This window comes from Silurus meridionalis, chromosome 22 (genome assembly GCF_014805685.1).
Source record: "Silurus meridionalis isolate SWU-2019-XX chromosome 22, ASM1480568v1, whole genome shotgun sequence".
NCBI classification, from domain to species: domain Eukaryota; kingdom Metazoa; phylum Chordata; class Actinopteri; order Siluriformes; family Siluridae; genus Silurus; species Silurus meridionalis.
Genome location: NC_060905.1, coordinates 9,306,827 through 9,322,116, shown reverse-complemented (window position 1 = coordinate 9,322,116; position 15,290 = coordinate 9,306,827). Strand labels below are relative to the sequence as shown.

At 37.1% G+C, this 15,290-nt stretch overlaps 1 protein-coding gene across 1 annotated transcript in view; it reads left to right on the top strand.

Annotated features, from left to right (window-relative positions):
- LOC124375938 (exostosin-1c-like) overlaps nucleotides 1-15,290 on the top strand; it is a 50,158-nt gene that overhangs the window by 6,669 nt on the left and 28,199 nt on the right. The window contains 1 exon segment of the mRNA XM_046834749.1: nucleotides 1,476-2,728. Coding sequence (XP_046690705.1) covers nucleotides 1,791-2,728 — 938 coding nt within the window. The 5' untranslated portion in view covers nucleotides 1,476-1,790.

Here is a 15,290-nt window from a genome sequence, read left to right as displayed (position 1 = left end):
CCTGGGCTTGATATTCAAGCTGATATGGTTTGGAAGCCTAGTGAGAAAAACCAAAATGTAAAGATGGAATTATTGCCTATTCAGTCGTGCAGAGGACAGGATTGTTGGAAACATTTCCAACTTGCACATGACATTTGGTTACTGCTAATTAGAGGATCTTGCAGTTAGATTTTTTTTAACCAGATCTAAAATCCGAATATGGTGGCATTTTGTACTACAAAGTGAACATTATGGTTGTTATGAAAAAATCTGGGCCAGATTATTCCACATTTATAAATAATGTATTAAGAAGACATGTTACAATTTATATTTAGTGGTGCATTATCTTGTAATCTCACAGACCATAGTAATTTCAGCCTATCAGTGGAGCAGTCAAGATGGTGGACCATTGTATAGAACTAACAAGAGAGAACAGAAACATTCATGAAGAATATATAAGGAAGCAAAAGAAGAGTAAAAAAGTCAAACTCAAGGAAGGCAGGTAAGTCCTGAAAGCTGCCTTTGTGCATAATCTGGCAGAGGAAACACTGACCTACACTGTGACGTGCTAAATGCACTCCCAAATACATACATGCACGAATTATGAAGAAGAGGGTAGAGGGTTACTTGGCAAACAACACAACCTCAAAATTGCAGTATGTTTTTATACTAAACACAAGTCTAGTCTTTCCCAAGAGCAACGGACACCATGCTCATAAAGACGATTTATTTTCCCCGCTCGCTCAGTCTTAATTTTACTTCTTAAAAGTTCAGTTATCCACCACACCCCCATCCACCCACCCTCACCCCCACCCTCGACCCCAGCAATGTTGGTTGTACTGGACTCTGTTTCACTGGAGCTTAGAGAGAGCTTGATGATATCTCTGTGCAGCTCGTGTTTAGCATGCTCATCCTAAACACTAGGCCAGTGTGTGTGTCAACAGCAGAACAGCCTCAGACCACCAGTGTAAATGCACCCAATTCAAATCAAGCATGGCTGTATGCTGGCACACACACATTCTTTTGTCCTCACTGGAGATGCTTCACTGAGAGTATGCTGGACGTATGCTGGATTTTGATGGTATAGTGAAAAACGAAAGAACTTGATGACAAATTAATAATTTTTCAGGGTTTTTTGTTTATTAAACTGCTTGCTGCAGTTATTCACTTGACATGGTATACAATATGTATATATATTTTATTGCCTACTCAGCTTCCTTGTGTTGCTTATGGATGTACAGGCTTGCTGTGTATTATATTTCTTAATTAACATTTAATTCAGTTTTCTTTTAATTATATACACAATCCCAAGCATATCGAATGTGTTGTTTAATAAAATGTTCATAATAGCTGCAATATCACAGAAAGCAATATATTTATTCACATGAAGCATTTGATCAGTGTATATAAGTAAATGCATAAGTGGCACTGCTAGACTAAAGAAAGTCTTCACTAGAAAGATACTTATTGATGCATGCTGTTGATGTCTCTGCTAGGATAGCGCAGAAGGACCCAGTGAGCCATGAGGAAACTGGAGAGAAAGGAGAACTTGCCCCTCATCGCTTTCATTGGACAGCAAGACGTGGACCACACACTGCTGTTACAGAGGCTTCCAGCTTGGCTGTGAGAAAGAGAAAGGGAGTGAAAAGCCAGAGAGGAGGCCAGTAAATGTTGTAGCTCCTACTTCTTCTAATGGACCAGTGGCCGGGGGAGTTATGCCAGAGCTCAGGCCTTTTCCCCCCACCGCATCTGCTCCTTGCTAAAGCTCCCAGCTGAGTCCTGGAGAGCTAAAGGCTGAGTGAGGAAGCCCCATGCAGGCGCGCAAGAAGTATGTGCTGCTGGGTCTGTGTACTTGCTGCTGGCTGCTGCTCTTCTACTGGGGTGGCCTACACGAGCGGCTCTTGGGCCTGGTGACACGCCGGAGGGCCGAAGTGCTGCGCCCATGGCCTGACTGGCTGGACCGAGCCTTTTTACCAGCGTACGTCAGCCATGTAGAGCTGCAGAATGAAGCAGGACCTGGAGAGTCACCTATGCTGCGACGGCAGACCTGGAACAGCATCTACAAGGATAGCCGGTGTCGAATGGAAACCTGCTTTGACTTTAATCGCTGTCATGGACGTGATGGCTTTCGCGTGTATGTATATCCAACTGAGAAGGGCGATCGTGTGTCGGAGAGCTACCGCAAAATCCTGGCCTCAGTGGCCGAGTCCAGGTACTACACATCTGACCCACGTGAGGCCTGCCTGTTTGTTTTGGGCATTGACACACTGGACCGTGACCAATTGTCGACTCAGTTTGTCCCAAATGTTGACGAGCGCATCCGTGGCTACCCACTCTGGAATGATGGACGCAACCACGTGGTATTTAATCTTTACTCAGGCACATGGCCGAACTATACGGAGGACCTGGGTTTTAACATAGGCCAGGCCCTCTTGGCCAAAGCCAGTCTGAACACAGAGCACTTCCGGCCCGGCTTTGACATCTCCATTCCGTTATTTTCGAAAGAACATCCACAGAAGGGTGGCGAACGCGGGTGGTTACTTCGCAATATCGTACCACCAAAGAGGAAATATTTGCTCATGTTCAAAGGAAAACGCTACCTAACGGGTATTGGCTCTGACACACGGAATGCACTGCATCATATCCATAATGGCAAAGACATCATATCCTTAACAACCTGCCGCCATGGGAAGGACTGGGAAAAACACAAGGATGCCCGCTGTGACCATGACAACGAGGAATACGAGAGGTGAGTCAAGTTAGTCGAGCTGAACAGCAGCTGAACATGGAATTTGTCAGTGATGATTTTGGCTAAGAACCTGAGCTAGAGCATGCTGAGGATAAAGTGACAAAGCATACTATCACTTACTGTTTAAGAGGGTAGTTTACTTGTGTAAGACATGTGCTGTTAGTCTGTACGAGGTGTGTGAAATTGAACACTGTGAGGAACAGGTGAAAATTTGTGAATAGTGTCTAAAGCATACAGCGTTAATGTGTAAAATAATGCAGTTATTCAGGATTGTGGCTTTCAATCAAGCGGCCCCAAATGTTCCTGCCATTTATTCTTATAGAAACAACTAGAAAACACTACAACTTAAGAACAGAAATATATATTTCATCAAACATTTCTACGAAATCTCTACTGGTGTTTTAAAAATAGGATTAATTACCATTATTACTCAAAAATACTCATGTTTTTCTTTTTTATCATAAATACTGTCATGTACAAGCTGCAGGCCTGAGGTAATCCTTTGGGACATAATCATGTTCATGTACTATATCTGGCATCACAGCAAATTAATTAAATCTCATACTATTACTGAATGACTGTTTATGTGTGCAGCTGATTTGATGTAGATATTTGTTGCTTTTAAAATATATGGAGTATTTACTTACTTTTGATGATAAATGGAAAAAAGCAATACAGACAAAAAATATACAGACAGGTCAAAAGAAAGATAAAAAGAAAGATAACAGGAGCAGATGTTTCTAGACAGATGTGTGTTTCAGTGTCTGGGTATCCTTTAAAGAGTGAGTTTATTATTGCGCTGCAGATGGCATGAGCTTAACTGACTCATGTGTCAAGCAAACAGTGACATTTTGTGCTGTGTAAAAGACATCAATAAATAGTCCTGGAATTTGTGGTCCAAAGAGCATCCCTTTAATGCTGTAATGTTTGTGCCTTAGTGTGATATGTGGAAGAAAACTTAACAGCAACATTTTGTTTGGTGAATGAGAATGTAGGATGTGATTATACTGTCAGTATGAACAATCCATTCACAACTACACAAAGAGGAATATTATAGGTTGGGAGTGCAGAAAGCCTTTAACAACAAATGCACTTTTTGAGAGTTCAAGTGAGCAAAAATTTTACATTGTGTTGTGATTTGGTCAGATGCATCATTTTTCATTATATTTTTAACAAGCTGCAGAATACATGTGTGGCACACACAACTGAAGAGCAGTGCAGGTCTGAATGCTTCACGCCTATGGTGAGGAGGTGTGCTGCCTTCATTATTTTGTGAAAAGCATTTTGCTTTCGTGTTTTGGGACCCTTTAAGAGAGGGGTCATTTCCAACTCTATATACAATTATGTTTTTTTCTTATTTTTTGTAATATGATGTGGCTATGCCAATGGTCTTATCCAGTGAAAATAACAATTCCCCCATACCAAGTGGCATGTGGGCTCACTGAATGATGTGATGAGTATTTAAATATTGTAAAACATGTGCTATGACTTCACCAGATTTCAGCCCAATTGAATATAGGTTGAACGTGTCCCCTTTGGCATTCGATTATGTGCACTCTCCTGTCTTCATTCCCATTGATAGTCCATGTTGCTACATATTTGAACCATGAATCATGTTGCTACATATTTGCATACAGTTAATATTTTTCACATCGCTGGACACACCCACATCTAGTCACCAATGGATGCTGTTGCTCATGTTGCAGGAAGTTTCCAGCTCTTGGAAAATGAATTTTATTTTTGTGAACATAGCTTTAGACTCTAAACATCATCAAAACACCAACAGAGGGAATATATTTAAGTAGAGTTAAGTTGAAACTTTATTAAAGCATATTTATTTTGTTTTAAAAGCTTGTAATACTAAAATATTAATTATTTGTAATGAATTTTACTTGTAAGTATAATTATTCAATATTAATTACAGGTTGAGTTTGAGTAACAGGAAGAGGTAAGCTGCTATTCAGTTTACTTAACTACTGAGAATGTATGGCACATGAAGCTTCCTAATAGTTCCATCACCATGCCGTGCCTCATGCCTGTTTGCTTTGGGTTTGTGGTGTGAACACATTTCCACAGCACAGAGTGAATGAATGAGTTCATTTATTCCACATGAAGAATTCTTAGGGTCTCTCTCTCTCACTCTCTCACACTAAAAGGGAAGGGGTTTCATAACTGCACTAGCTAGAAAAAGGTAAATTGTAGCTTGGTGGTCCATGGTTTGAGGACCGTTTCTGTTTCTTTTTTCTTCAAGTAATGAGAGTAGAGACATAAGCTGGTGAGCTCTAGGCAGGGAAGAGGATTTCATTTTGTGATCACACACAGCAGGCAGAGAGAATTGTAGCTATGGCATCTGAAGGAGAGGAACCAGAGAAACAAAAAACTAAAATCTGTAAAGATCAGCCCTGCATAAAATGTCTATTAATTCAACTGTTTCCTTTTACTGCTCTCTGTCTCTCTGTCTGGTGTTCTCAATTGGTGGGAAATAAAGAAGTGGCAACGGAAGCGTTCTTAGGAGGTGCTTGCAGGTTAATGATGACCAGCATCTGCCACTGCTACAGATTAACCTGATATCACCTCAGACTACTCACAAAGAAGGAATGGAGTAGAAAGAGAGAGAGGGGGGCATTGGGGGTGATACAAGCAGGCTTATCACAACCTAATGGCCTATTTCACTTGCTTCTTTTTTTAAGGAAAGAAAAACCTGCATTGTACTGAGAATGCAAATGAGAAAGAATGTGAGAGCAAGTTAGGGGGAAAAAAATAGGACAAGCTGTTAGGGGACATTTCTGGGACACACTCACGCTATCGCACATGCAAAGGCTTCCCAGAAGTCTCAACTGTTGTTCAAGAAATTGTGCAGAAACTCCGATGTGCAAAGTCTGTGATCAAGCACACAGTAAAAGCAGAACAAGCTATGATAAAACGATAGCCTACTTTTCAGGATGCCTTATATGGTCTTCAGGACTGTTTCCACCATGTGGAAGCCTAACCTACGGGTCATTATTCCTGTACATAAAAGCTCCCCAGACAAAAAGAGACTAATAAAAGCAATATACTCATGTTTTTATGTTCTACTATCCAAATAACAGACAACAGCAGAAACACAAATCAAGAACAGTTATCTAATGCATACAAAAAATACAGAAAAAAATACAATTATAATTGTCATTGTATTTAATATAGCACAGTTAATATAGTGTTTCTTCAACTAATCAGTCACGCCATCTTCTGAGTGAGAGTGTGTGTCTGTGTGTGTGTGTGTGTGTGTGTGTGTGTGTGTGTGTGTGTGTGTGTGTGTGTGTGTGTGTGCAGCTGGTATTCCCCAATCAAAGATTTTTACACCCAACTGGATTTTATAGAGTGTGAATTTGTAACCCTAGAGAAAGCGCCTCTTGTTATGATTTAGATTCAACTTAAAGGAACTTCAGTTGGCCTTTCACATTTGTAGCATTTAGGGGTACATGCTTCCCCCAAATGTGGAAAACACACAAATATCTGTAGGCCCCATATTTAACACATAAAAAGTGAAATACGATACACTGTACTACAATAGAATGCTTCAGCAATGTAAACTAACACACATACAGTACAGTACATGTACAATATGTGATACAATACATGTACAGTATTTAGATTAGTACAATTGTTAACCATTGTAATTGTTAACCTTTGTAAATGGTAAATGCAACCTATGTAAAAACAGTTTATAGTTAATATTTTATCATATATATCATATCTATTTTATGCATTTATGACAATAAAAAACTACTTAATTATTGATGGAAATTTCAGGGTACCCAGAAGGATTTTTTATATTAGTTTCCTTTTGTATTTTCCATCATGTTTGGATTAAAATTATTACATTCTACAAACATTGTTCCCAAACTAGGGTCCAGGTTAATCTGCAAACAGATCTGAGAAAGTCCGAAGGTTCCCCAATATTTTACCTTTACTCTGTTGGAAATGACAAGTTGCCTTGGACTAAATTATTGTATTTATTTATTACAGATTTCAACAAATAGGTCTATAGTTAATGTCAACCAGATTTTAATGACAGGATAGAACAAATAAATAGATATAGATATCATTGTACATGGCCAAAGACTGAGTCGCTGGCTGCAAAAAGACTGAAAACTCCTGACCTTATATAGTACTTCTTTTTAAATTACATACTACGTTTTTGGGAATATGGATTACGGCCAAATATTTTCAACTTTAAAAAATGGCAAAAGCAAAAACTGCAACCAGCTATCTTAATGTATTTCGAATAAAAAGGTAAATTTGAGTTAGTAATGAAATGGTCATTTGTCTTGATATTTAATTTTATGCTAAGCATTAATTTATCCCATAAATAATGCAAATTAGATTATTTTAACCTATATAGTAAACTGTACATATGTATATTTGCTTTGTCTGGTGGAAGATAAACTTATTTTCCTCATTAAAGTTTTTCACTAAACATTAGTGTAAAAATTCTAATGGTTACTTGCTTTTATTGCTCTTTTCAATTAATTTTTTTTATGTTTTTATAAGGTTTATTTAGCAGTTATCTAATAGAGGATTACATGAAACATTAGCATTTTCTGTAATGTTTTGTAATAATAAATGGCAATAAATGACAAAACTAATATTTTATTATTCTGCCCTAATAATATAATTCCTTGAAATAATAGAGAATAACCTAACACAACCTTAAAGATCCTTCAGACATTTTTTTGTAGGTAAAATTTAAAAGATGGATATGTTGATCTGAAACTGTAATAGCAATGTATAGTAAATATTATGGAAATGCTCAGTGTGTCTGCCTTACCAACAGATATACAAAGTATGTACAGTAACTTAGCACACCATTTTGTATATTAAGCTTTTGTAGGATCACATTCTGAACACATTGATCACAAATGCTGAGCTTATAAAACTCGGAGCTACTAACCATATAGACTGTTTAAGACTGCAGAAAGAACATTACTTATAATCTTATACTCCAGTAATCATGTTAGTTCTCACTTTCCAGTGTTCTGTATTGTTGAAAGATTTATGATCAAACTCTTGATGTCACCCAGATGAGGATGGGTTCCCCTTTTGAGTCTGGTTCCTCTCAAGGTTTCTTCCTCATAACATCTAAGGGAGTTTTTCCTTGCCACAGTCGCCACGGCTTGCTCATCAGGGACAAATGCACACCATTCACCATCACTGTTGATTTGTGTAAAGCTGCTTTGAGACAATGTCTGTTGTGAAAAGCGCTATACAAATAAACTTGACTTGACTTGACTTGACTTGAACAAACGATTTAAAATAAATACTCAAATATGAATAATATACTTTTACTATATGCTTTATAACATGCTACATAATATATTCATCTGAGTTTCATGCTGTTTTGATGATGGTTTCTGCGGCTAAATATACTGACCATGAATTTATAATACATCTCTGTTAAATAAATTTTTTATAACAGCAGCCTTAACAGTAATTCCAGCTGAAACATAAAGCTAAGTAATGCATTTTAATGTTTCTATAGTAACAGCTATTGTATGGTGAATGCATCATATCATTTAAAGCTAATAATAAACTGATTTTTTTTTTTTTATGTTCTATTTAACATAAAAAAAATCTATTACCATTGATATGGTATAGTTTATTTTGTATTTATTGAACAAGTTTTAGGTGTCATTCTGGTTTCTGAGTAACGTGACAAGCTGCTTTATTTATTTTTTTTCTAATTCAAGACAGAAAGAAAAAAGAGACGCTGATGAGGGAATAGATCTTTTGACAGGATGTTCCACAACATTTTTGTGGCTGTTCCACAACATTTAATTGAGCTACAAATGGTTGAATCGTGTGACATATGGTTTATTATTAAATGAAAATCCCTGCCATTCAGTGTTATTTTTAAATCAAACATCTCATATGTGTTGCACCATAGAGTGCTTCGCATTGCCTCTGGCTGTATCGTAGCACCCAAGGTGGATTATTTTCCCTTAGTAGCACAGCCTGTGTGCCATATATACATGTATACAGGTAATAAAGATATTCTTGATGGTGCAACAAGTATGTGGAACATGATTTAAATGTAACAATGCAAATAATGAAATGATCAAATGTTGCAGTAAAAGAGGGAGATCTAAATCTTTGCTGAACGTATTAATCCATTGCTTTCAGATCCTAATGGGAATTTAAATGAGTGCTGTATTAAAGGCAGGCGCACTTGAAAGGTAAAACCATTAAGCCAACAGCTAAAAGATTAGAATAGAATAGAATGTGCTAATATTACCATTCATTATGTATAATAATAATATTAACATATCATTCATCAAGAATAATGTTTTTCAAGTTACATTAATAATAAACATTTCTCAATTGAAATTAGGTTTGATTTTTAAACAAATATGTATGATCAAATGAGTCCTACATTTCTGTTGCATATTTTTCCCACACAGCCCATTTCACACAACAGTTCCATAGTGTTCTGGATTACTAAGATCATCTACAAATATAGCCTTCTCAGAGAAAAATCTGGCCAACATTTAAAAATCATGTAGTAGGTGTGTGCAATCATTCGTACTGAAACAAAAATGATTGCATGGGGTACCATTATTTTACATTTACTATTACTGCCAGGTCCATATATAGTTTACATACCCTTAGATACCTCCTAAGCAGACTGGCACTGAGTTTGCTTGATAACAGTAAGGAACGCTTTTGGAATATTTTCTCATATATTTTATGCAGAAAAATATTTCTGCAGCTACTTGGATAGAAGTGCAGTTTCTGTGAGTCCATTAAAAAAGCCTCACTACTATTTTGTGATTTTGCAGTTGTAGACTGCACAGAGAAATAGGTAGCACTGTGAAGCTTTTTGTATAAAAGAAATTTGCTGATGTTAATATTAGCATGTCTGTTGATGAGTATGGGGCTTTTGTTTCTTGTAGTTCTATGTGCAAAGGAGTAACAAATGGCACAAATGTGGTTAAATGTACACAGTGTCCACAAATCAAGCTTGAATACAGAATATTTTTACGGTTTCATCATTTTCTTTTTTTCAGTTTCCATTTATTAAAAAAAGCATGATTAATATATTTTTTTGTGTGATGCGCTTGCCATGTCCCCTGTAAAACGCCATCACAAAATTTAAGACTGCTTCCTAATCTAGTCCTGAAAATGATTTCAGGACTTATGTCAAAGTCATTCTTACAGACTGAATATATGTAATATAAACTAAGTATGAAAACTTTTGGAAGACATTTTGCAGGAATGTGTTAATTTCCCTCAGGTAAGGAGACTTGTGGGACAACAAGTATATATAAATTATTACATTTCCAATTACAGTTATTCAATATTCTGGTTCATATGGAAATGGCTATTAGGCTTCTTATTATTTGAGTTCCTTGAGATTTAAACTGAAAAGATCAGTACTGACAGCAGTGCTACTCCACTGACAGCAGCAGTTGTGTTTCAGCCGTAGAGTGCTCAACTATATAAGTAGTTCACTTGAGAGGTCACCACAACACAGCTGGAAAGGCTATACACCCCATTTTTCAAAAGATTGGACTTTCTCCTATTTCACCTCATTTGTTCAGTAGTATGATTTGTGGCATTCACTTTACAAGACTGTATCCTTGAACAAACTTTTAAACCTATAATATTACATAAGCGCTGTAGTCACCCTCAGACCAGTTTGAAGTGCATCTATTGTTATGGCCCTGTTCTAAAATGGCCTGGCATTTGCTGTGATCCCTGCCTGGGTTAGGTCATATTTAAAGCACATACTTGTCATTCTTTCATATGCAGCCAAAGAGAGTCTTTGATTTCCTCAACCTTTAATACATTTTCAGTTTTAGGACATTTTTTTTTTTTTCTTCATCAAATGAACTGCATTTTTTTGAGACTCTCAAATAAATAAATTGATTATTTAATCTAGATACATGATCCCTGCCCTTAAAATCAACAGTATCTGTTGAAGCAGACCCAGAGCGTTTAAAGCTGAACAAAATTACATATAATTATAAATTAGTACAGTACAATTGTGCATAAATGTTGCCTTTTGTTGGAAGCTTTTTTGTTCCATGCACAAAATTTACCGCAATGCAGGAATCACAGTCACTGAAACTCTATTGACGTCCCCGGCAGGTCTGGAAAATTTGATTATTTCTGAAGCCTGAAGGTTGGTGAATGTGTCTCAGCTTAGTGGGCTGGTATGCTCCGGGCTTACTGTTCAGGCTTACTGTTGTGTATATCTGTGTAATGGGAGGACATTTAGAGTAACAATCTTGTCTTTGTGGACTTCATTCTGTACCACTAAGGTGGGAGTGAGAGAAGCCAGAAGCGACATGGCTGCTATTGTCAAATTCAAACCGAGTAGAAAGCGTACAAAAGCATATGAGTACTTTAGACAAATGCCCTTTCACCCTGTTCCTGGGCTCTTTGTTATTCTCCTAGTCCCAGCGCACATCATGATGCATCATTTAAAATCTTCCTTCCAGTGACACTCATGGCAGCACTTGGTAATTAGCTCAAGAGCTGAATTGGAGTTGTATTAGATCAGGAAAACAATACAGTGTGCTTAGAGAGCAGGACCGGGATAACAGTATGACGTAAGAAGTCAAAGCTAAGCAGTAGTGTTTCCGGTTCTCAGAAAAAACACTCACTGATTAAATGTAGATGTAGTGAGCATCAGATTAAATAGTATTAGTGATGCTGCACAGTCACTGGATAACAGGCTTAATACTGAAGTATATCTGTCTGAATGTATTTCCTGGATTATAAAAAGAGACCATAATGCTATACAGAATATATTATTATTCACAGAATTATGTTGCATGTCTAGCCTGTACAAATATTTATGTTTTAACTGTGATCCAAATATAATGTTCTCCCATCCAATATGTCATCTTTCATCTAACTATAATCTACTGTAATACTGAGCTAGCTAACATTATCTGTGATGTTAAAGTTAATCTGTTTTTACATGAAGCAAATACTTTGCAAAGAAATTACATCAATACATATTTATTATTATGAAACTATATTAAACAGAATAAGATTAGTCATTCTATTTCTACACATCGTTTACTGAAGTTTAAAATAAAAATGATCTCCCAACAGAACAAGACTTATCATTTAAAGGATTTATTTCTAAAAGGAATATTATCTGCTAGCAGAATAAGACAATGTAAAACTTAAAATTGGTAGAAATTTCCAGAAATAGGTTTAATAAACGTATATTTGGTTTATGGTAACCTTATAATGAGAAAGATAATTATAACTATATATAAACACCAAATCAGGTACTTTTAAATTTATGGTGAAGCACAGGTGCAACTATTTTTATTAAAACATACAGAGCTTACGAGATGCTTTATATAGCGTCTGGGATGCAGATAGGTAAATTAGCTTACAAAAGTGTGATACTTTTGTTAAGTTTGCCATCCAAAATAGTTTGATCTGATCTAGTCTATGTAAAATGCAAATTTGTACAAGATTTTGCTGATACACTGAGGAGCAAAACAGGAAATCTATATATAGTCACACATTTTTTTGTTCAACCCATTTTAAAATTTGACCATTTAAAAAATTAATTTATTTCTTTAATTTAAGTAAAAAATTATATATATAATTAGCATAAATAAGTACGACTACTGTTTTAATTTGCTCAAAAGATAGATATTTTAGGAAATACCGGCAAACAGTGAAATGAACAGCTGTTCTGTAATTTCTTTTTAATTAAATTTAAAAAGGAAAAAACAATCATGATTTCTATATTGAGCTAAGTAATCATTTTAGTCCTGATGCATGTGATGCATGTGATTTAGGATAATAAGCATAAGCTTTATAACAATATTGATGATGTTTGCTTCTGTCAGCCACTGATTGGGTATTCACTGTAAATACATCTTAACTGGTTTACTGTGCCTGCACTGAATGTAATTGAACCCTTTTGGAAGTAACAGAGTACCTTTAGCTCTGGACATAATTAAATTCACTGGTGGCTGTTTTTATTTATTTATTTTTTGTATTGTATTGTACATTATGTTGTAACGTATCCTTTTCACAATTTAAGCGAAAACCCAACCTAAGCTATACAGTTTATGGCAGTCTTCAAGATGTCTATGCATTATAATTTTAACAGACGATAGAGGTATTTGGTTTGAAAGAGGCAAATGTAGAGGACAAAGTAGTATGGAGACAGATGATCCGCTGTGGCGACCCCTAATGGGAACAGCCGAAAGAAGAAGAAGACTGTAGAGAATCATCACCTCGCTGGTTTCCTGGTAACAGTGTCAGAGCTCTTGGTCATGTGTGCCTGTCCCAATGCAGACAGGCACAGGGCATTAAACACCAGCACAGTGACGTGCCCTAGATAGGGCTGTCAGCTGAACAAGTGAGAAACATATTGAACTTTATGAATTAATCATGAGAGAAGCCGTCAAACTTTTTATTTAATGATGGCCTTTACTGCACTGTTCTTACTCTTTACATCTCCTGCACCTCCTCCCCACTCATCTGCTCAGCAACACGGATTAGAGATCAAATAGATCCTGTAGACCTTAGCTAAATATCCTCTATACTGCATCCCTGAAGAGAATTAATTATGCTCTACTCATGCAGACTTATTTACTTATGTCTTAAAAGGTTCTTCATTTACAACCATAAAATACAGTTTCTATTATCTAACCAGCTACTTGATGGCGAACACTTTTACACCTTCTCTTTCATGCATTTCATACATTATCCAATTTGGCAATCATGTGGCAGAAGCACAATGTTAAATGCAAATATAGTCAAGAAATTCGGCTCATACTCATAGCAGACATCAGAATGATGGAAAATATGATCTCAGTCAGTTTGAGCATGGCATGGTTTTGGTGTTGAGATGGAAACTTTCAGAAACTGCTGATCTCTTGGGATTTTCTTAAAACTTCAGTCTTTATAGTTTACACAGGGTGGCACAAAGAACAAAAAATGTCCAGGGAGCATGAGTTCTGGAGGTGGAAGCACCTTGTTAATGTATAGTATAGAAGAGAATGACTACTTTTTACACCTGTGGCAAGCAGAAAAGTATGAGAGACATCACACTGGACTTACCAAAGAAGTAGATTATGCCAGATGCCACTCCTGTCAGAAGCCTGAAGCCTGGGGAAAATGTCTGATGAGTCTTGATTCTTAACTGGTATGATGCTGGGTAGAATTAACACCAATAGCATGAATCTGTGCATTCAATTTGTATTGTATGACCAGTTCAGGCTGGTGACGTTGTAGTAATAGGTTAGGGAATGTCTTCTTGGCACATATTGGACTCCGTTGTCTCATCCGTGGATTGTTTCTGACCATATGCATTTTTTTAAATGGTAATGGCATGATAAGGGCATTATGATGATGTGCCATGCTTTCTCAGTTACCAGATCCAGCATCCCAAAGAACATTGTTATGATGTGTTAGAACAGGAGATTTCCAGCATGAATGTGCAGCTGACAAATATGCAAGAGCACAATTATGTGATGCAATCATGTCATGATATTATGATGCAAACATGTCAACATGGATTGGAGTCTTAAAAGTATGTTTCCAATACCTTGTGGTCCCCATCCAGTTAAGAATTGCTCTATCCTCTAGTGTTCCTAACAAAGTGACTGGTGTATGGCCACAGTGATTATTCACAGGTATTATCAATTAACAGAATTTGTAGTTTCTGAAAATCACTTGACAAACCTTCCATTAATGTCCTACACACATTTTAAATAGGTTATGTTTGGGTATTTTTAGACCACTACTATACACCCCAGAGACTTTTCTTCTCATGTAGCTCAGAGAGGAAGTGGTCTCCCTCCAGCTGTCTAGGACTCTTCACCTTCTCTTTGGAGGCTGTTCGGGCTTCTCTTTACCTGAATAAGTGATGCAGAGAGTGCAGAGCTTTATTCCCCTCTCCCCCTCTCCCCCTCTCTCTCTCTCTCTCTCTCTCTCTCTCTCTCTCTCTCTCTATCTATCTATCTATTTATCTATCTATCTATCTATCTCTCAGTCTCTTTCCTTGGGTATCACTATCTTTCAAGTGATCAATCTTACAATCTGTCCATCAATTGGGACTCGCATTTATGTCCTCACTCACTCAATCACTCAGATTCTTTCTATTTTTTATTTACTTCTTCTGCATTTCGTTGTCCACCATCCACTATTTTTGTTACACGTGCAACCATTTTCTGATTTCCCCCTCCCCCTCCTTTTGTGCTCACTATCTCTGTCTATATAATCATTTCTCCCTCTTTCTTGCTGCAGTAATGTGATCAGGTGCACTGAGTGAGTTGTCTCTGCTCCAGTAACTGCATTAAGGCCATCTCCTCTGGCGCGCCTGCCTCTGTTGCCCATATCATACTATCAAGGCCAGGGTCACAAAGGCCAAGTCCTTTCCTAGAATGAGAGACACTCTGGCACTCAATCATTGCTTGTAATGGAGCTCTGGCCAGGGTTTCCCATCAGCACTTCCGAGCTGTGCTCATTTAGCTCTAGCAGCAGTCGACAGCCCTGGTAGCCAGTGGATCTGTGTATCAGATGACCTCACCAATCT